General features: G+C 36.8%; 2 protein-coding genes across 2 annotated transcripts; one reads left to right on the forward strand and one right to left on the reverse strand.

Moving 5' to 3' along the window:
- Positions 1-3,596: 3,596 nt before the first annotated feature.
- On the reverse strand, positions 3,597-22,720 carry LOC129355888 (zinc finger protein 568-like). The gene is made up of 5 exons (XM_055025506.1): positions 22,465-22,720; positions 19,884-21,204; positions 19,504-19,534; positions 6,407-6,542; positions 3,597-5,387 (listed from the first exon to the last, which is right to left on the reverse strand). Exons 1-5 carry the CDS (start codon positions 22,631-22,633, stop codon positions 3,784-3,786), a joined length of 3,261 nt encoding a protein of 1,086 aa, XP_054881481.1. The 5' UTR covers positions 22,634-22,720; the 3' UTR covers positions 3,597-3,783.
- LOC129355914 (gastrula zinc finger protein XlCGF8.2DB-like) lies at positions 7,611-13,454 on the forward strand. Its single transcript, XM_055025560.1, has 2 exons — positions 7,611-7,783; positions 11,623-13,454. Exons 1-2 carry the CDS (start codon positions 7,720-7,722, stop codon positions 12,636-12,638), a joined length of 1,080 nt encoding a protein of 359 aa, XP_054881535.1. The 5' UTR covers positions 7,611-7,719; the 3' UTR covers positions 12,639-13,454.
- Positions 22,721-22,838: the final 118 nt, after the last annotated feature.

A 22,838-nucleotide genomic window follows, 5' to 3' on the forward strand; every position in this document is an offset into this window, starting at 1 on the left:
GGGGTTTGATTGAATGTTTCTGAAGCTGGTGGTCCTGGTTCTGGTTGGTTGTTGGAACTCTGTGTATGAGGAATTCAAGTGGGTGTATAGCATCCATTTTTTTGTTTTATTTTGACATTGGATGATTGGGTTTGAATGTGTACACATCAGAATGGGAACATGTGATTTTGCCTGTCAGGTTAGGTCTCTGGCTCCCCCTCTCTGTGATCACCTGTATGTCAAGTTGGATGAGAGGAGGGTGCCCCTATAAAACTTTTTTCTCACCTTTCTTTTCTCTTCTGCTTTCTTCTGTCTCATTAGAATTGAATAAAATAAATCCAAAGCAGTTTCTTATAAAGTTTCATGTAAATATATCAGGCAGGAGCTGTAATGCTTCACTTATGCAAGTCTTTAGGGCTTAACCTTGGTACTCTACATGCTGAATGCCACACTGCCAGACAGGACCAGTTTAATAAAAAACAGAACAAAAAGACAAAATTCAAGTGAATAGTTAATGGTTGATGCACAATCGCTGCCATCTGACTTCTGACTAACAGCAGGCAAGGCAGGTTTGATGCCTTGCTTAAGGACTCAACAACCTAGATGGATGTGGGGAATTTGAGTCGGCAACCCATCAATTACAGGAACAACAGTGACTACACCCAGTACGGGTGGAATGCTGCCATCTTCTGCGTTCAAGGAGAAGGCATAACGTACACTAAAGGAAAACTCAAAACATTTAATCTTAAATGAGGTGTTACACTTTTATTTCTTTCTAAAATACATATATGAATACACAGAAAAATTGTTCCAACATAAAAAGACAGTAATCCAACAGCTGCAGCAGAAAAGAGCAAACAATTGAAATTTATCACATGTACTATGTGCAATCGATGCATGAAAATTAGTTTGTGATGAATCTTGCATTTTATGTAAAATGCAAATGCATTTTCTAAAAATATGAATAGTTGTTAATTAGGTAGAGTAAAACTGGTTAATATAATTTGAAAGAAATTAAATCAGTTTCAATCTCATTTTACTTTAAAGACAAATACTTTTTTGGAGATTGTTTGAAAACACTCAACCATTACATACATTCTATTGTCAATTTTATAAATTTAAAAAAATAAAAGCACACAAACTCTACTGTACATAATACAGCCCAAAAAAATCATTGGCGACCCTCTCCACTCACTGGAAGACTTGTACAATGACCGCTGTCTAAAAAAAGCACATCACAAAGGACACTTCCCACGCCGGACACTCTGTTCACACTGTTGCCTTCAGGAAGACGATACAGAGCAATCAGAACAAGAACCAACCGACTTAGAGACAGTTTTTATCCGAAAGCAATAACAAAACTAAATGTAATCAAAAAAATAACCATCAATCATCATGAATGATGTGTATTAGGTATTTGTTATTTATTTCTCTAACCCTAACCCTACCCTAACCCTAAATTGTGAGTTTGTTAAGCGTATGGACTGACTGACGGCACTTTTTTAAATTTCGTTGTTCCTGTCACAATGACAATAAAGACTTTTATCTTCCATCCATCCTTTCATTTCCTGATCACCTTTCTCCCTAACGGGGTCGGGAGTCGCTGGTGCCAATCTGCAGCTGCGTTCGGCATCTCTATGACATTTGATAAAGTCATAGAGACTTTATCAAATGGATTGGTGTGCTATACTCTGGACCCACATCCAAAGTACGGGTGAATGGATGCTCCTCAAAGAAATTTGGTTTAAAAAGAGGAACTAGGCAAGGATGTCCCCTCTCGACTCTACTATTTGCCATTAGTATCGAGCCCCTGGCAGAAATAATACGGACAGATTCTAGAATTTATGGAATAACAGCAGGTGGAGTCACCCATAAAATTTCGCTTTATGCGGATGACATTATTTTGTATATTTCTAATCCTCAGAGCTCAATACCTTGGCTTATGACTTGTTTAAAAGATTTTGGAGAAATCTCAGGCTATAAAGTTAACAAAACCAAGTCAGAAGCTATGATGCTGGTGGGGAAATGGCCGACTGGTTTAGATAAAGAGGTCACCTTTAACTGGTCCAAGAGGGGATTCAAATATTTAGGTGTGATGATTACACCACAAAACTCGCAACTATTTAATGGAAATTATAGCAGATTAATCACACAAATAAAATCAGACTTGGCTAGATGGGAGATTCTCCCTCTGTCCCTCCTGGGCAGAATAGAAACAGTGAGAATGAATGTGCTCCCACGATTAATGTACCTATTCCAGGCACTCCCGATTTGGATACCTGCCTCCACTTTTAAAATTTTTGATAAAATTATTAATAACTTTATTTGGCAAAGGAGGAAACCAAGAATCATACAGAAATTATTGTTAAGCCTAAGAGAAAAAGGTGGCCTTGGTCTGAGTTACAAAATAAATATGGACTATGCTCAAAAGATTTCTATAAGTACCTACAATTAAGGGATTACCTTTTATCGCACAAAGAATGGCCTACCTTGAAACAAAATACATCGCCCGTAGAAATATTCCTGATAAAATGTGTAGAGGACCATAATAAGAGGAAGATTGTATCTAATGTATAGAAACATTTACAGATGCATTTCTCTGACAATTCTACAGACATAAAGCAAAAGTGGGAACTAGAAATGAATATTGTTATTGAAGATGAGGAGTGGGAGGAGATCTGTGTACAAAGTTTTAAGATCACCCACAGACCAGGATGGAAGGAATTTGACTGGAAATTAAAAATGAGGTTCTTCAAAACACCTTTCAGTATTTCAAGATATGACAGAAAAGCCACAAAATTTGTGCTGGAGGGGCTGTAATCAGATTGGGGATTACACTCACATTTTTTGGGACTGCCCAGTGCTGATTCCATTCTGGCAGGGGGTTCAGACAGAAATCAAAAAATATTTAAGTTTACATTACCACTGAACCCACTGCATTATATACTGGGTTTGACCTTAAGAGAAGATAAAAAGGAAGCCCAGTTATTACAGATTCTGTTACTGATAGCAAGGAAAATGACTCTTTCCTGGCTAAAGCCCTTACCTCCCACCCTTCAACAATGGAAAGAAAGATTGAAGAATGTGTATATAATGGAAAAGATAACAGCAAAACTTCATGTAAAAATGGACATCTTTCTGAGTATATGGACCCCAGCTATTTCCCACTTTGGATGGCCACATGGGTAAAGGTGTCAATGGGCTATAAAAAGATGTGTCAGCGCCCTTTGTATATCTCTCTTTCTTAATGGAATACACTGGATATGTACACTTCCCTGTCATGTGACGAGGCCTTCTGTATGGTATATATATTGCTGAAATGGATTTAACTGTTTGCTGACCCCTTTTATTTTATTTTTTTTCTTTCTTTCTTTCTTTCTCTTGTGGTATTATGGAAGCCCATGTATAAATGTGCATATGCATATATGTTGGATTCACAATATTGTTAAATAAAGAATGTTCAAAAAAAAAAAAATTGTCACAATGGACCACAATGTCTCTTCATCTATCAGCATCAGTACTGGCTCTCCTCAGGGCTCTGAGCTGAGCCCTCTGCTCTTCACATTGCACACACACAACATACAGTTTGACATAAACAGCATGTTAATACAATAACATAAAGTTTATCATTATTGTTTATTGATACATAACATGACAAAAAAAAAGCATCTCTGAAGGAAAATACAACAAATACAACAGTTTTCAGCTTTATAGACATGAAACTCCTCCAGTCTTTCATTCTAGTTTTTTAACCAAATCAATTTTATAGTGAACCTCAGCATAGGACAAGTATGGAAACTACTTCTATGGCTTATCTCCAGTGTGAATCATCATGTGCTGAGTTAAAAGCTTTTTATGTCTAAAACTTTTTCCACAGTTCCCACATGAAAACGGCTTTTCACCAGTGTGAATCTTCATGTGCTGAGTTAAATACTGTTTACGACTAAAACTTTTTCCACAATTCACACATGAAAACGGCTTTTCACCAGTGTGAATCCTCATGTGCTGAGTTAAAAGCTTTTTATGTCTAAAACTTTTTCCACAGTTTCCACATGAAAACGGCTTTTCACCAGTGTGAATCATCATATGCTGAGTTAATGCCTGTTTTTCACGAAAACTTTTTCCACAGGTCACACATGAAAACGGCTTTTCACCAGAGTGAATCCTCATGTGCAGAGTTAAAAGCATTTTATGTCTAAAACTTTTTCCACAGTTCACACATGAAAACGGCTTTTCACCAGTGTGAATCCTCATGTGCTCAGTTAAAGTCCTTTTAGATCTAAAACTTTTTCCACAGTTCCCACATGAAAACGGCTTTTCACCAGTGTGAATCATCATGTGCCGAGTTAAATTCTGTTTATGACTAAAACTTTTTCCACAGTTCACACATGAAAACGGCTTTTCACCAGTGTGAATCATCATGTGCTGAGTTAAAAGCTTTTTATTTCTAAACTTTTTTCCACAGGTCACACATGAAAACGGCTTTTCACCAGTGTGAATCATCATATGCTGAGTTAATGCCTGTTTTTCACGAAAACTTTTTCCACAGGTCACACATGAAAACGGCTTTTCACCAGAGTGAATTATCATGTGCCGAGTTAAACCCCGTTTCAGAGTAAAACTTTTTCCACAGTTCCCACATGAAAAGGGCTTTTCACCAGAGTGAATCATCATGTGCTGAGTTAAAAGCTTTTTATGTCTAAACTTTTTTCCACAGTTCACACATGAAAACGGGTTTTCACCAGTGTGAATCCTCATGTGCCGAGTTAAATACTCTTTTCGATTAAAACTTTTTCCACAGTTCCCACATGAAAACGGCTTTTCACCAGAGTGAATCATCATGTGCTGAGTTAAAAGCTTTTTACGTCTAAAAGTTTTTCCACAGTTCACACATGAAAACGGCTTTTCACCAGTGTGAATCCTCATGTGCTCAGTTAAACCCTGTTTCTGACTAAAACATTTTCTACAGTTCCCACATGAAAAAGGTTTTTCACCCATATGAGTTCTCATGTGAGCATCAAAAATGGATTTGCAAGTCATACGCTTTTTACAGATGACACAAGAGAAAGATTTTCTTCTTTTCTGATTTTTGTTCTCAGTTTCATCAGGCTTTTTTAAGATGTCTTGGTTCCTGTTTGGTTCTGATTCAGTTTGGTATGTTTGCTCATCAACAGGAACCACCATGCAGGTATCAGTCTCCTGTTTTAATTCAATCAGTTCTTCACCATGACTGCAGTAAACTTCTTTCTCTTCCACTTTTATCTGCAGGTGTTCTAGATCCTCCTGTTCTTCTTTTATCTGATGATCTTCTGGCTCTTCCTGTTCTTGTTTCACCTGCAGAGGTTCTAACTCCTCCTGGTCCAGAGTGGATCTCCTCTCCTGGTTATAAACGTTACACTTGAGGAAATCTGAATGAGCAACCACAGAAAAAAAGTAATTGTTAACTTTTTTTGAAGTAAATAGGAGAAATTGTTCACAGTTTAAGACAGAAATGAACAAAAAAACATTAAAAATTTAACAGCGTAGACAGAGATACACATCAGTCGACAAATCCAGCTGACATCTGGAGAATTCTCAAATGAACTGATTAAAAAAAAAAAAAAAATATATATATATATATAAAAATATAATATATATATATATATATATATATATATATATATATATATTTTGTTACTTTGAATAACAGTTATATCAAATTTTTGTACACTTTAAATCTTTGGGGTTGAGTTATAAACATCAGTTTATTTGTAGGTTAATAGTTGTTTAGTTTTTGTTCCTTTATTATTTGCTTTTCTAAGTTAGACAGGAAGAACTGTGGGTCCATTTTCAGAAAGTATAGAGGCTTGGAAGTGACGTCACTGCGTGTGACGTTTACGTCCCTGGACGCCATCTTGTATGGCCACATACCAAAACAAACCTTTTCTGATGGTTTTATCGCGTTTCCGCTGTATCTTCCTCTTCCATAATGCTGAAAAGCAGTTTGAAACAAAGTGGGCTATATTGCGAAAAGCTTCTCCCAGAAGCCCCAAAAAAACGCTACATGGAAAAAATATCTAAACTTGGACAAATCGACCCGTTAGAAATAAAGAGTTGGAGCAGAGACCCTGATCATCCTCTAATAACAAGATAGAAAGACTTTGAATTAATTTGGATTTACACATGTACAATGAAAGAAAATCCAGTTGGAAAAGTGCAACTAAAGTGTGAAATATGTACAATATAAACCTAAATATGCAACTGCCGGAGATGCATCAGAAACTCCATTTTCTCTCCATAAATCAGCCATTCTCATTGTGATGTCTGCGTTCATTTACCTGCTAACAAAACATTTATCCGGGAAAAGAGCGTTTACTAAAATGATCCTCATGCAGAAAGGTGCAGACATTTAGACCTTAACCTGCATCCAAACGCTGCTGTTTCCTACCTATTCGGTGTAAGATGATCTGGGGAGTCCGGGAGAAATCAAGCAGTCTGCGCTGATCATCCATCTCTTCCTCCGACTGGACGATGATTTCTTTAAACTCTGTCAATGTTGCTTCAAACTTTTTTTCACTAAAAGTCTCCAATATTCAACGAAAAAGACCAGGCGTTTAAGCTGGACTGGGCATATTTATTTGAGAAACATTCAACAAAACAGACCTGGCGCCATCTTCTTTTGGTTCTTCTTCTTTGGAGTTTTATGATTGTCGTTCATTCATGTCATCGCATTACCGCCACCTTGTGGATCCTACGATCATCACAGCTAAAGATTTCTCATAAAGTGCCAGTTCTTTTTGCAGAACCTAAAATCTTTTTCTAGTAATAGAATAAGCTGCAGCAGAAAAGAGTACTCAGGGAAAAGGAAATAATAGGAAAGGTCTGGTACTTGAAATTCAACATAGCTCATTTGGATTATATAGAGGTGGCATTGATATTCGGTTCTGTTGGGTATCAGCACATGAAGGTGTAAAAAGCAATGAAAGGGCAGATAAATTAGCAAAAAGGGCTTTAGATCAGGCAATAACGATTGCCTGATCTAAAGGCGATTTTCCTTCCCCTTTTCCAATAGGTATCTATTGGAAAAGGGGAAGGAAAATCAATTATTAAGAATAAAGAAATGCATATATGGTAAAAAAAAAAAAAAAGAGGTGGAATGAAGATAAGAAAGGAAGGAAATTATATCAAATAAAGAAGTCAATATTTAGTAGAAATATTAAGGAGTGAAATAGAAGGGAACAAATAATTATTAGATTAAGAGTAGGGCATACATATTTAAATGATACTTTATATTTAATAGGGAAGAAAAATAATGATATGTATGAAGAATGTGGAGAGAAAGAAAATGTAGAACATGTGTTGATGAACTGTAAAACATGAAAGTGAAAGTGAGAAATTGAGAAGAATAGTTGGAAGGTCAGATCAAGAATAGAGTTTGAAAGAAATACTGGGAAATGATGGGAATATAATGGATATTTGCATATTAAGGAAAGCATTATTTATTTATCTACAAAATTAAAAAATAGAATCTGACTGACGTAAAATACCTTTGCTACACACTCGTGTACAGTAGGTGGCGGTATGCACCTTAAAGTTTCTTACGATCCTCCATAATAGAAAATAAGAAGAAGCAGCAGACGAAGTAGAAGAAACAGAAGATGGCGCCTGGTCTGTTTCGTTGAATGTTGGAGAGTTTTAGTGAATACAAGTTTGAAGAAACATTGACAGTTTAAAGAAATCATCGTCCAGTCGGAGGAAGAGATGGATGATCAGCGCAGACTGCTTGATTTCTCCCGGACTCCCCAGATCATCTTACACCGAATAGGTAGGAAACAGCAGCGTTTGGATGCAGGTTAAGGTCTAAATGTCTGCATCTTTCTGCATGAGGATCATTTAGTAAACGCTCTTTTCCCGGAGAAATGTTTTGTTAGCAGGTAAATGAACGCAGACATCACAATGAGAATGGCTGATTTATGGAGAGAAAATGGAGTTTCTCACAATCTGAGCTTTGTGCTGCGTCAGTGTTTCGTTGTGTAGTGGAAGTAGTGTCAGTAGTCAGTTAAAACGTTGTAGCTCTGGAAGAAGGGACTTTGTAACGGGTGTTATGCCGAGAAATGCATCCCCTGTCGCGGGAGCGCGCATCGCTCTAAACTCTCGCATATTGATGAGTAAACGGGCTGAAATCCGACCGAAGAGGAAACTTTTAAAGATATTCGTAACATTATCAAGTCTATTAATCATGTAAGCGCTAAAATTGTGGGTTTTATTTCGCAAATTAATTAAAATAAACACTGATTTTTTTTCACGTTTACTGAGCCATATTTGTCGAACGTTCTTCAGTGTCTGATGAACAAGTTCTCCGCAGCTGCTTTGAAATTCCAAGATTTTTCTTTTAACACCATAATAGCTTAAAAACTTTACAAAACCGAGGCCCAATTACGTAGAACATTTTATATCACGCTTAGCTGTCTAGTGTATTAATGTAGGGGAGATGCATTTTAATTTCTGAGCCTGCTAATATTTGCATCCCCTGTCTATTGTCCTGTTCATATGAAACTTATAGCGGTAACTCAGGGAACAAGTGACATTATGTAGAAAAAATATAATTTCCAAGTTAGCAGGGGATGCAATTTTTGGCAATATGGATTTCTAGCTTGCCAAAATCTGCATCCCCTCTACTTTCATCAAATATGATAGAGTTGTCATGAAACTCATACCAGCAGTTCTTAGAGCTACTCTGGTGATGTAGAAAAAGTTTTTTCACTCTCAACTCTGTGTTTCTCCAAGTTAGCAGGGGGATGCATTTTCCGGCAATTTTTGGCAAGCTGAAAATCCATGTTGCCAAAAATTGCATCCCCTGCTAATTTGGAGAAATAAAGAATTAAGACTGAAATACGTTTTTCTACATGACCAGAGTAGTTCCATGAACTACTGGTATTAATTTAATGTCATATCAACAATATTTGATGAAAGTAGAGGGGATGCAAATTTTGGCAAGCTAGAAATCCATATTGCCAAAAATTGCATCCCCTGCTAACTTGGAAATTATATTTTTTCTACATAATGACACTTGAACAGGACAATAGACAGGGGATGCAAATATTAGCAGGCTCAGAAATTAAAATGCATCTCCCCTACATTAATACACTAGACAGCTAAGCGTGATATAAAATGTTCTACGTAATTGTAAAGTTTTAAGCTATTATGGTGTTAAAAGAAAAATCTTGGAATTTCAAAGCAGCTGCGGAGAACTTGTTCATCAGACACTGAAAAACGTTCGACAAATATGGCTCAATAAACGTGAAAAAATCTGTTTATTTTAATTAATTTGCGAAATAAAACCCACAATTTTAGCGCTTACATGATTAATAAACGTGATAATGTTACGAATATCTTTAAAAGTTTCCTTCGGTCGGATTTCAGCCCGTTTACTCATCAATATGCGAGAGTTTAGAGCGATGCGCGCTCCCGCGACAGGGGATGCAATTCTCGGCATAACAACGGCAGCCCCAAAACAAATACACACATCATGTGCAAATAAAGTTGCCGAAACTGAAGAAGAGTCTGTTTCGTGAGTGCAACACTATTTGTGTGTTTGGTTTCCATGCATCCGTTTTCTAACTCGCTTATCGCGAGAGATGCTGATGCATCTTGTTGAACTTGGAGGAATAAAATTTACTTGGCTCGTTAATTTTCCTCTAGTCTCCCAGATCCAGGAACTCTGCATGCACAGTGGAAAGCACAGAGAACAACCATTCAACATCAAACTTCAGACATATCTAGAGATTTTCAGTGAATTGAATGCATATAGAATGTTACATCAGCATTACACTCAGATTATCAAGAAGTCCAAACACATAACAAAACATACAATTACCTGCAACAAGTTGGAAAGGAAAACACAATAGGAGACACAAAAATGCATTCTTGGGAATTGCTCTCACGCTGCAAACAAAGAAATTTTATTTATTTATTTTTTTTTTTTTGCTGCAAAACAGACATTTTATAAGGAGGTGTATTCCCTTAATTTAAAAATATGCATTTGAAGTTGTGTCCTCCCCTTGTAGGACTGTTTAAAGTTAATTTTATTACCTTCTTTGAGACCTGTTCAAACCCAAAAGCAAATATATGGAGAGAACAAAGGTCATTCTCAAACAGGGTCTTCCCGTACCAGTCCTCCTTTAAACATTCCAGACCAAAATTTATGCTTCAGCAAGACCTCAGAAACTGATTCCTGTTATAAACACACTGACACAGAAATCTGGTGTCAGCTGATAACTGTGAGTTTGGATCTAAACGTTGCAGGATTATCTTCTTTTAGAAAAAACTCTTTTAGAATACCTGAAATATTTTACTTCTAAAACTTTTAGTTTCCTAATCATGTTCTATTTTAGTAATCTAAGATGCATGCAAATTAATATGGATAAACACTCACTAGTTCAGAACATGCTGTTAATACTTAAAAGAAATATCTTAATACATTTGATCATAGTTCTAGAAGAATTGTTTTCTAAAGGTTTTAGTGTTTTACTGAACTCCTAAACAAACACCAAAGAATTTGACTCATCTTGTGAACAGGCAGACCCCCTCAACATCTGCTTTCTATCCGCTGGTACAACACTCCCTTTCTGAAGGCCCTCTTTAGTGATTTATCTAAGTTCAGAAAGTCAGCAGTTGTTTTACTTTGAATCTTTATCCAAATTTACCTAAGTTAAAATCTACTAAAAATATTCATGCTACATCTAATATTTCATATGCACAAAGGTTAAGTGTTTCTATAATGAATATAACCAAACTTATATTGCCAACAATCTCCAGCAGTTGCATATTTAGGTTTATATTGTACATATTTCATACTTTAATTGCACTTTTCCAACTGGATTTTCTTTCATTGTACATGTGTAAATCCAAATTAATTCAAAGTCTTTCTATCTTGTTATTAGAGGATGATCAGGGTCTCTGCTCCAACTCCGTATTTCTAACGGGTTGATTTGTCTAATTTTAGATATTTTTTACATGTAGCGTTTTTTTGGGGCTTCTGGGAGAAGCTTTTCACAATATAGCCCACTTTGTTTCAAACTGCTTTTCAGCATTATGGAAGAGGAAGATACAGTGGAAACGTGATAAAACCATCAAAAAATGTTTGTTTTGGTATGTTGCCATACAAGATGGCGTCCAGCGACGTAAACGTCACACGCAGTGACGTCACTTCCAAGCCTCTATACTTTCAGCAAATGGACCCACAGTTCTTTCTGTCTAGCTTAGAAAAGCAAATAATAAAGGAACAAAAACTAAACAACTATTAACCTACAAATAAACTCATGTTTATAACTCAACCCCAAAGATTTAAAGTATACAAAAATTACATTTAACTATTATTCAAAGTAATAAAAAATAATATATTGAAATCATACAGTTTACTATTAAATACTAACAATAATCCCTACAACGTTTAATTTTGTAATAAATAAAATATATTTTTTTTATCAGTTCATTTGAGAATTCTCCAAATGTCAGCTGGATTTGTCGACTGATGTATATCTCTGTCTACGCTGTTGAATTTTCAAATGTTATTTTTTTCATTTCTGTCTTAAACTGTGAACAATTTCTCCTATTTACTTCAGTAAAGTTAACAATTTCTCTTTTCTGTGTTTGCTTATCCAGATTCCCTGAAATGTAACGTTTATAACCAGGAGAGGAGATCCACTCTGGACCAGGAGGAGTTAGAACCTCTGCAGGTGAAACAAGAACAGGAAGAGCCAGAAGATCATCAGATAAAAGAAGAACAGAAGGATCTAGAACACCTGCAGATAAAAGAGGAAGAGAAAGAAGTTTACTGCAGTCAGGGTGAAGAACAGATTGCATTAAAACAGGAGACTGATACCTGCATGGTGGTTCCTGTTGATAAGCAAACATACCAAACTGAATCAGAACCAAACAGAAACCAAGACATGTTAGAAAAGCCTGATGAAACTGAGAACCAACATCAGGACAGAAGAAAACCTTTGTCAGGTGTCATCTGTAAAAAACAATTGACAGCTAAATATGCTGTCAGTGATCATATCAGAATTCATAAGGGTGAAAAACCGTTTTCATGTGTGAACTTTGGAAAAAGTTTTAGTCGTAAACAGTATTTAACTCAGCACATGATGATTCACTCTGGTGAAAAGCCGTTTTCATGTGTGAACTGTGGAAAAAGTTTTAGACAAAAACAGCATTTAACTCAGCACATGATGATTCACACTGGTGAAAAGCCGTTTTCATGTGTGAACTGTGGAAAAAGTTTTAGTGAAAAACAGAGTTTAACTAAGCACATGAGGATTCACACTGGTGAAAAGCCGTTTTATTGTGGGAACTGTGGAAAAAGTTTTAGACAAAAACAGCATTTAACTCTGCACATGAGGATTCACACTGGTGAAAAGCCATTTTCATGTGAGAACTGTGGAAAAAGTTTTAGTCGAAAAGAGTATTTAACTCTGCACATGAGGATTCACACTGGTGAAAAGCCGTTTTCATGTGGGAACTGTGGAAAAAGTTTTAGTCAAAAACAGCATTTAACTCAGCACATGAGGATTCACACTGGTGAAAAGCCGTTTTCATGTGGGAACTGTGGAAAAAGTTTTAGACATAAACTTTGTTTAACTCAGCACATGAGGATTCACACTGGTGAAAAGCTGTAGAAGTATTTTCCATACTTGTTCTATGTTGAGGTTCACTATAGGATTAATTTAGTTAACTACTAGAATTAAGGACTGGAGGGGTTTCATGTCTATAAAGCTGAAAATTGTTGTATTTGTTAAATGTGATCATATGGACGTTGTGCAACCATCCAACAATAATGATAAACTGTATGTTATTGTACTTATATACTGTTTATATCAAACTGTATGTTGTGTTTGTACAATGTGAAGAGCAGAGGGCTCAGCTCAGAGCCCTGAGGAGAGCCAGTACTGATGCTGATAGATGAAGAGACATTGTGGTCCATTGTGACTAATTTCATGCATTAACAGAGTTTGACTGGACATGGACTCCCTTCCAGAACATTCTCACAAGATTGGACTTGAGGGATTGATTTGTATTATTCTATTCTGTATAGACAAAGTGTGAGGGATGGATGATGTTTTTCTTAATAGACTTATTATCAAAAATACAATGTGTTGTTATGCACTGATTTTACATTTTCTTTGATGATTATATAAAAAATCCATTTTAAAAACTTTATGAAATCACTCATTGATTGTTCTTGATTTTTTAAAGTTTGGTTGATTATTATTGTCTTCAGTAATTCTGTGTGTCTTTTGTCTTAGTTGTATTTTTGTTTTTTCTGCTCTTTTCTATTACGAGGAAAACATTTCACGTTCTGCCACGAGAAGTGGCACTGAGAAAAATCTGTAGATGTGATGATCGTAGGATCCACAAGGTGGCAGTAATGCAATGACATGAATGCAGTTAGTCATAAAACCCCAAAGAAGAAGACAAAGAGCAAAAGAGATGAACTGAGGTTATGGCTGTTCATAACAATATGTGAACAAAATAAAAATGTAATATAATTTTGGATTCCTGCTCATGTGGGTATTTTGGGTAATGAAAGAGCAGATAGGTTGGCTAAGGAGGCTATTAAACAAGAAGTTGTTGATATGCCAGTAAAGTGATTTAAATATGAAGGCAAAAGTATAGTTTGGAGAGGAAGCAAAAAGATTTGGAAAATTAGGTGGGATGATGAAATAAATAGAATAAGAAGCATTCACAGTTTTTTAAATGAGGATCCAATAGGTGGCAGTAGTGCAAGAGCAATGGATGCAAATGCCTGTTACAATGTAAAGGAGAAGAAGAAGAAGAAGAAACATTCGAAGATTTTTGATTTTGATTGATTTTTAACAAACCGTGTATCATACAATAAACCCAATTATTACATTATTTCCTCAAGTCAAGGCACTAATAAATACATAAGTAAATAGACATATTCACGATAACAATTTGTTATAAATTAATACCTTCTGGTCTGAAATGGTGCACAGTACATTTTGAAAAACCCACAAGTCTAAAAAACCCGACAAATTCCCAGTGACTCTGTGGAAACAAAACTCCAACCTCAACCTGGCTTTGATGTTGACCGTCCACAGAGCCGCAGCGTCAAGTTGATGTCCAGCCTGCATTCTGTCCCGTCGAGTGATATAAATAGCCATTTTCGCTTCGGAAATTAAATAATTTAAAATCCGGGATTTAAAACTAGTGGTTTTACTGTGATGTACACCATTGATAAAGACATATTCAAATTCACATCCATACAACCCAATGTGTTTTATTTATTTAATTAATTAATTGATTTCTAACAAAATTTTCCTAAAAACTTTGTTACGGCCCAAGGCTATTCCTTTGGGGTTTAGCACCCTTGCTCCAGATATTCTCATTGGTGCTGATTGGAAGTGGAGGCAGCTGGCCAGTGTCTCCATCAATGACATCAGATGAGCATAAAATTTTGAGCATAAAATTTTCTCATCAGCCCATCCCTTTTCTTTCTGTCTGTCCACTTCTCCTCTTTTTTCCCTTTCCTCTCCAACCAGCTATGATTTTTGTTAAATAAATCCTATTTTAAGTTATCCCATGCGTTGCTTCCTTTAATTTGTTATGGTATTAGAGCCAGACCATAACAAATTGGGGGCTCATCCAAATTTATGTTATAGTTTGGCATGACAGTTTTCTTTTTTGTTAGTAAGTTTTGTTTATTAATTTAATTGGGAAATTAGTGTGGGAATCTTGAGTTAATCTGAGAGAAATGTTTTTCTTTTTCTCTGCTTTTTCTGGTTTGGGGTTTGCTTTCATTTCATCTGATGACTCAAATAGTAAGTGTGATTGTTGACTGGTTTGTGCAATTAAGTATGACTGATCTGATTCTCCTTTAGGCCTCAGCGTGTCTCCCCTTTGGGATTCATGTGCTCAAAAATAGTAGTGTGAGGTCATATGGTTGGAGCATTTGTCTCAGGGTCACTGCCATAGTATTGGGGGGTTTGCCAGTTTTCTGGTCGCTTTTTTCCACTCTACTGGAATTAATGCATAAGTACCCACTGTCCCAGATCTCTGAAGTTGAGCTACAGTAGTTAGTTTCTGATAGGCAGTTAGAGGGGAAGTTCAGGTTGGTTTTTTTGTGTTGCACAGATTGTCAGCAATTTACTTTAAATTTTGAAAAACAGTTTTCTTATTAAGAACTTAATTATGTCTGTTGAAGATTTTAATAAAAATCCATCAGCAGGATTTCTGGATTTGTGTTCAAGAGAACAATTAGTAAAAATTGCTGAGCACTATAAAATAAGTGTTGGTGATAAACGGTTGAAAGAAAATGTTAAAGCAATTTTAAGGGAAAACTTAATTGAAATGGGCGTTTTGTCTTTGCCTTCAATGAAGAGTTGGATTCAGAGGTTGTAAAGCCTAAACTTTTGGATTTTGAACAACAAAAAGAGATGTTAAGATTAAGAATGCAACTGGAGAAGGAAAAGGAGTTGGCTTTGGAGAATTTACGACAGCAAGCAGATTTGGATAAGGTTCTTGCTTTGGAAAAACTAAGACAGGAAACTGAATTGGCAAAAATAAATTTGGAAAGTGAGAAATTACATCTGATGAAAGAAGTGAAATTGTCTGTGGAATCTTGTGTTATGGACTCAAAATGTAAGGCCTCTGACATTTTAAGTGACTTGTGTTTGGTGCCTAAGTTTAGTGAAAAAGATGTTGAAACTTTTTTCACTTTGTTTGAAAGGGTTGCAGAGACAAGAGACTGGTCTGATTCAGACCGCATAGTTTTGCTTCAGTGTGTTTTGGTTGGTCGTGCTCAGGAAGCTTTTGCTATGTTGAGCTTAAATGATGGCCAGAATTATGCCAAGGTTAAAGCCGCAATGCTGAAAGCGTATGAATTAGTCCCTGAAGCATACAGGCAGAAGTTTAGAAACTGGAAAAAAGGTGACAAAACTTATGTAGAGTTTGCAAGGGATCTGGAGATTCATTTCAATCGTTGGTGCTCTTCCTCTGAGGTTAAAACACTTGGTGACCTCTGTAATTTAATGGTTCTTGAACAATTTAAGAACTCTGTTTCTCAAGGCATTGCAATGTACATTAATCAACAGAAGGTAAAAACTGTATCAGAAGCTGCAGTGTTGGCAGATGATTTTGTCTTGACACATAAAGATACTGGTGGAGAACACACAGATGGGATGAGTGCTCCAAACTGGCGTTCAACACGTTCTGGAGGGTTTTTTTCAGACCGTAGTATCCGTGAGCCGGACAAAATTTGTAATTATTGTCACAGAAAGGGTCACTGGAAGAAAGACTGTGCTTTGTTGAAATCTAAAAATAAAAATGGAAATCAGGTTAAACCAGCAGCACTTGCTGCATCAGTTTTAAATGTTTCTAACAAAATGACTGAAGTGCCATTTGCCGGAAAACCTGATTTGAGTTCTTATAAACCATTTCTTATGGAAGGAGAAGTTTCTTTAATTGGAAGTGACGTCAGGGTACCAGTTACCATTTTAAGAGATACTGGTGCATACGATTCATTCATTCTGGCATCAGTGTTGTCTTTTTCAGATGAGTCTGACACTGGATTATCAATACCTGTGTTGGGTATGGGCATGTCTGTGTTTTGTGTTCCAGTACATAAGCTTATGCTTCATTCGGAGTTGTTTGAAGGAGAAGTAAGGATGGGTGTTAGACCTGCGCTACCTGTGGTTGGTGTCACAGTTATATTGGGGAACCATATAGCTGGAGGGAAAGTCTGGCCTGATAAACCAGAATCTCCAGTTATTGTTTCAGTGAAAAATCACACCCAGAAGTTTTCCAAGCATGTGCTGTGACACGAGCAATGAAAGCATCCAGTGATGATCATCAGGATGAAAACTTTGAAAAAGATACACAGACGTCCTCTTTTTGTTGGTCTAATATTCCTTTTTCTATTTCACAGAGTGATTTGGGACAGGAGCAAAGATCTGACCCCACAATACAGCATTTGTTTCAGTCTGCATTACCTGCTGAGGAGATGCAGAACCATGCTCATGGCCACTTTGTTGAGAACGAGGTACTGTTAAGGAAGTGGATGCCATGTGGTGACGATGTTATTGGGCAGCCAGTTTATCAGGTTGTGGTGCCTTTGAAATTGCGTGACTTGGTTTTGCAGGTATCCCATGATAAGTCCGGACACATGGGAGTCAGAAAAACCTATGACCGCATTTTGAGAAGTTTTTTTTTGGCCGCGGCTGAAAAAAGATATTGCTTCATATATCAAAACTTGTAATATATGACAGGTGTGACACCTGTCACAGGTGTGACAGGTGTCACACCTGTCAGTTGACTGGTAAACCCAATCAAGTCATAAACCGGGCACCACTGTATCCTATTCCAACTATTGGTAAACCATTTGAGCACTTAATAATTGACTGTGTGGGTCCTCTTCCACCTTCACGTTTGGGTGCTAAGTATCTTTTGACAGTTATGTGCCAAAGTACCAGGTATCCAGCAGCCTATCCATTGCACACACTTACTGCAAAGTCTGTGGTGCGAGCGCTTGGGCAATTTATTGGTATTTTTTCATGAAATTCTTGGGTTTAGTTGGGTATTATAGAGCCTTCTGCAGAAACTTTTCGAAGGTGGTTGCACCTCTGACAGATCTTTTGAAAAGTAATGTGAAATACAGCTGGTCCTCTGTCTGTCAGCAGGCTTTTGAAGATGTGAAGAGGATGCTATGTGATTCTCCTGTTTTGTTGGCTCCAGATATGAATAAGTCTTTTAAACTACAGGTTGATGCCAGTCATGTTGGTGCAGGGGAGTCCTTTTGCAAATGGATGACTTTTTGATTGAGAGACCTGTGAGTTTTTTCTCTAGGAAGTTTAATAGACATCAACTGAATTATTCAGTCATAGATGCTCTTATTTGGTCATTACAACATTTTGAGGTTTATGTGGGCTCAGGTCCTTTAACTGTCTTTACAGATCACAATCCTCTGACCTTTTTGAACTCTTTTCGATGCCCAAATCAGAGACTTGTGAGATGGTCGTTGTTTCTGCAGTCATTTTCTTTAGATATTCGTCATATCAAGGGAAAGGATAATGTCATCGCAGATGCTTTGTCAAGAGCGCAAAGTCAGTAACTTTTTTTCCCTTTTACCTGTCTGAGTCACTTCATGGTACCAGTTGTCGACTTGGACATGGGATATAAAAGGATCTGTTTCTGTTTCATCTCAGCTTGTCTGAGATATCGTGAGTGTATTTAAACTTGTTTTTCTATTTTTTTCAGATGTTGATACATAGGTTGCCCAGGGTTCCAGTAGGGACCCTGTTTTGAAGAGGGGGGGTGTTACGGCCCAAGGCTAGTCCTTTGGGGTTTAGCACCCTTGCTCCAGATATTCTCATTGGTGCTGATTGGAAGTGGAGGCAGCTGGCCAGTGTCTCCATGAATGACATCAGATGAGCATAAAATGCACCACCTTTTTCTCATCAGCCCAGCCCTTTTCTTTCTGTCTGTCCACTTCTCCTCTTTTTTCCCTTTCCTCTCCAACCAGCTATGATTTTTGTTAAATAAATCCTATTTTAAGTTATCCCATGCGTTGCTTCCTTTAATTTGTTATGGTATTAGAGCCAGACCATAACAACTTGATCATAGAAAATCATTATTTTCTTTATATTTAGTAAGTACTTTTATTCTTAACATATTTTACAGACTCCATTTTTTCCTGTTACAGATCCCACTTCACTTTTTATGCCCTTATTTTTAAAAAAGAAATATCATTTTTATTGCTCATGGGAGGAATTTAATTTGTCTACACTTTTTTCTCAATGTACACACTTTTGAAATATAAGTATATAGACACGGTTTTGTTTTTGCACTTTCGTCAAACTTCAACAGCTTCAGATCATCAAAATAATTTTAACGCTGGTGAAAAAGCCAAAAACGTCAGTTTGTGACATTGTTTATCATTGTGAATGCCTTTTGCATATTTAGATATTTTCTTAATACTAAGTTTTCAATTTATGTTTTTGTAGAAAAGCGCCACCTAATGGACGTAATTGAAAATCCGTAAAATGCTGTTTTGATTTTAGGCAAAGAAATTTGAATGTGTCGGGTTTTCATTGGCTCTTTCTTGATGAATGATTAAAGAATCATTTGTATCATCTGCTCAAAAAAAGTAAAGTCGATCTTGTGTGGATTTTTAGAAGTACTTCTTTAATTCACTAAGAGATGCACAAGAGCATACTGTGGAACAGAAACACGTCAAGCTCAGAGCTAAGCTAATGGATGTAAACAAAGGAGAGAAAACCAAGGCTTGTTGAACTATATAGTGGCTTTAAACAGAACGAAATAGCAGCCACTACAGCTGGAATGAGATAACCTTATTACAGTATAAAAAACACATTTCAATTTATTAAAGGAAAAAGTAAATCAATGTAATTCATTAAACTTGCTTGTAGACTTGATTGGGCAAAGATTCTCGGTCATGCCAGATTCTTTGTCTGTTTGCACTCTGGCTCTAAACAGAAATGAAAACTGTGATTTTTCTGTTTGTACCTGGATGAAAATGGACTTTTCCATTTGTCTCCTGCAAATGTAATAACACAAAAAAGACAATCGAATTTCCCAGTATGCTCAACTACATGCACAACAACACATAGTAACTTCAAAAACATCAATTCAACATAATAAATTGGCATAGCTTTACAAAACTGCTATATACATTCCATTGCAACTTCTTCATATTTATAAACACTGCATTGGAAATCATTATAAGAACAGTTTATCCTATCCAAGTCAGGTTTAGACTTTTTCTAAGTCTAGAGATGGTGAGGTGTTTCCATAATTTTGCATACATATGTGCAAATCTGTGTGTTTTATTACAGATATTTCCAGTTTTGTTTGAATGTTTTTTTTTTTTTTTGGAAGACTTCTACTCTGTGTGAGTTTTCATGTGTAAATTCAAATTACTTTTTAGGCTAAACGTTTTATTACACATGTTGCATGAGAAAGGCTTCTCACCCGTGTGAATTCTCATGTGATCTGTTAAATGAGTTCTTTGAAGGAACCCTTTTCCACAAGTCATACACAAAAAAGGCCTATCACCAGTGTGAATCCTCATGTGATCCGTTAAATGAGTCTTTTGAAGAAAACTTTTACCACAGGTCAAACAGGAGAAAGGTCTTTCACCTGTGTGAGTTCGGAGGTGTTTGTTTAAAAGACTTTTGATGGTGAAACTTTTTCCACAGGTCAGACATGGAAAGGGCTTCTCTCCTGTGTGAGTTCTCAAGTGACAAGTTAAATTTCCTTTTTGACTGTAACTTTTTCCACAGGTCACACATGAGAAAGGCTTTTCACCTGTGTGGCTTCTCATGTGTAGTTGTAACTGACTTCTTTGAGTGAAACCCTTTCCACAGATGCTACAGGAGAATGGCATCTCACCTGTGTGGATTCTCATGTGATAAATCAAATTACCTTTCTGATTAAAGCTTTTTCCACAAGTCACACACGGGAACGGCTTCTCGCCTGTGTGGATTCTGACGTGTATATTCAAACTGCTTTTGAACCTAAATGTTTTCCCACAGGTCAAGCATGAAAAAGGCTTCTCATCTGTGTGAGTTGTGGAGTGATGAGTTAAATGAGTTTTTTTAGTAAAACCTTTTCCACAAATTGAACATGAGAAAGGCTTTTCACCGGTGTGAACTCTCGCATGGTTGGTCAAACAACGTTTCTGAGAAAAACTTTTTCCGCAAGTCGGACATGAGAAAGAATTTTCCTTTGTGTGATTTTCAATGCTTTGAGACAAAAGACTATTGTGAGGAGTAAATTCAGCACAAATTTCACAAGAACAGATACTGTTATTATGTTGGCATCTCTTGCTTTGAATTTGCTCTTCTTCATCTGTCTCTAATTCTGATTCTTCATCACTGCTTCCTTTCTGATGCTGGATCTCAGGTTCAGACGGATCCTGAGAGATGACCTGGTTCCAGTTTGGTTCTAGTTCAATGTGGTATTTTTCCTCATTACAAAGAGTCACCATAACGGTCTCAGTCTCCTGCTTCAGCTCAAAACGTGCTTCATCATGACTGACGCAGAGTTCATCCTCTTCCTCTTTAATCTCTGGATGTTGTAGCTCATTCAGTTCTTCTTTGATCTGCAAGGGTTCTGGTTCCTCCTGGTCCACTGGGAGGATCCTCTCCTGGTCCCCAAGCTGCTGGCCAATGAGAACCTCCTCCTTCTCAACATAATGCTGTGAATCTGAAGAAGCAAACAGAAAAGAAAATAGCTTATATTGTGGATTTTTTTTTTAACCAAACACTGTCAGGTGTTTGGTTGTGCACAATATAGAGAGCTTGTGTGACAATCAATAATGAAGCAGGTCTGGGTGAAAAGCTCTGCTGAGCAGAGTCAATACAGGTTTTATACCAAAGTAAGGAATTCAAAACAAGGGGCGACAGTCTGGTTCCCTTGCAGCTGTAGAAAACAACTTCCAACCCTGTACAGGTCACCCAAAGAGTGTTATATTAAAAGGCATTTAATATAACATGATCAGCAGATGTTAACTTAGTGATTTTCCACCACAGTTATTAACCAAGTAAAATAAAAGCACTTAAAAAAATCAGCACAATATTATGGGGCTGAGCTGACAACAGAGACACGTGTTATGCTTCATTCAATAACTCAGCAGCAACCGCTGGCAGCTGTGTCAAACATTCACTGTTTACAACTCAGTGAATGTAAACAGTAGCTCAATGGTCTGGTTCTGTCAGCCACTTGTCCTGTAATGCAACCAGGTAAGATCAGTGCAACCAAGCAGTTAATCATGATGCACAACTACAAATTACCATTACGAATTTAAGTAAACTTACTCAGCTGCACATTCCTTGCACAGTTGTGCAGTATTGTTCAAGTTATAATCTCATAATTACTTACAGTATATTCTCAATGGTTTTTTTTTTTACATTTGATATGTTTTAATAGTTTTTTTTATGTCTTAGTGTGAACCTGCATGCTGTTGTTATACCTGAATTTTATTTTATATATATGTGTGGAAGATTTGCCCCAAGAGTAAAATAAATAAATAAATAAATAAATAAATAAATAAATAAAATAAAAGACAAAATTCTGAGAAAATATTCTTAGAATTTTGGTTAAATTAAAAAGAACCAAATGAAACGTGAGACTCCTCTCTGATGGATGTTTATAACTAACAGATCGCAAACACCTGCCCCAAAGAGCTCTAACGCCGTAATACACCGCATATGAGCGGCGCTTAATTTCAGCCCAGGGCGACCGTTGGCTTGTTAGACCACTAATGAAAAACGGTTTGAAGATTGACTTAAGAAAAGGCAAAACCTGGTAAACAAGAAACGGTGTGGACGAAATGAAATGGATAACGCCATTAAACTTACGTGACTGGTCTGTAATACGTAAACATTAAAAATGAACTGCAAACCGAATCAGTTTGCAGTTCATTTTTCTCATCAGGTAAAGGTCTGAACTCCTGGTGTTTCATACCTATTTGGTGGACGATAATCTGGGGTATCCGGTTGACATCCAGCAATCTGCGCTCGCCACCGATCTCTTCCTCGGACTTTACGATTATTTCATTGAGCTCCGTGGATGTTTCTTCGACATGAGTTAATTCGTCGTCACTAATCTCTTCCTTACAACTTACTGAAGACATTTTGATTATCGAAACCCATAAATTCAGCTCAAACGCCACAACGGGACCCAAAATGACGCCAGACAAAGATAAGCTAACACCGTTAGCATCTCATTTGGAAGATTCTTCTTCTACTACTTCTTCTTCTTCTGTGATGAATTATTGCCACCCCATGGATGAATTGTGTATCACAATGGCTTTACAGCATGTCTATGGCAAAAAGTAT

The sequence above is a fragment of the Poeciliopsis prolifica genome, unplaced genomic scaffold (assembly GCF_027474105.1).
Source record: "Poeciliopsis prolifica strain line A6 unplaced genomic scaffold, Auburn_PproV2 SCAFFOLD150, whole genome shotgun sequence".
NCBI lineage: Eukaryota > Metazoa > Chordata > Actinopteri > Cyprinodontiformes > Poeciliidae > Poeciliopsis > Poeciliopsis prolifica.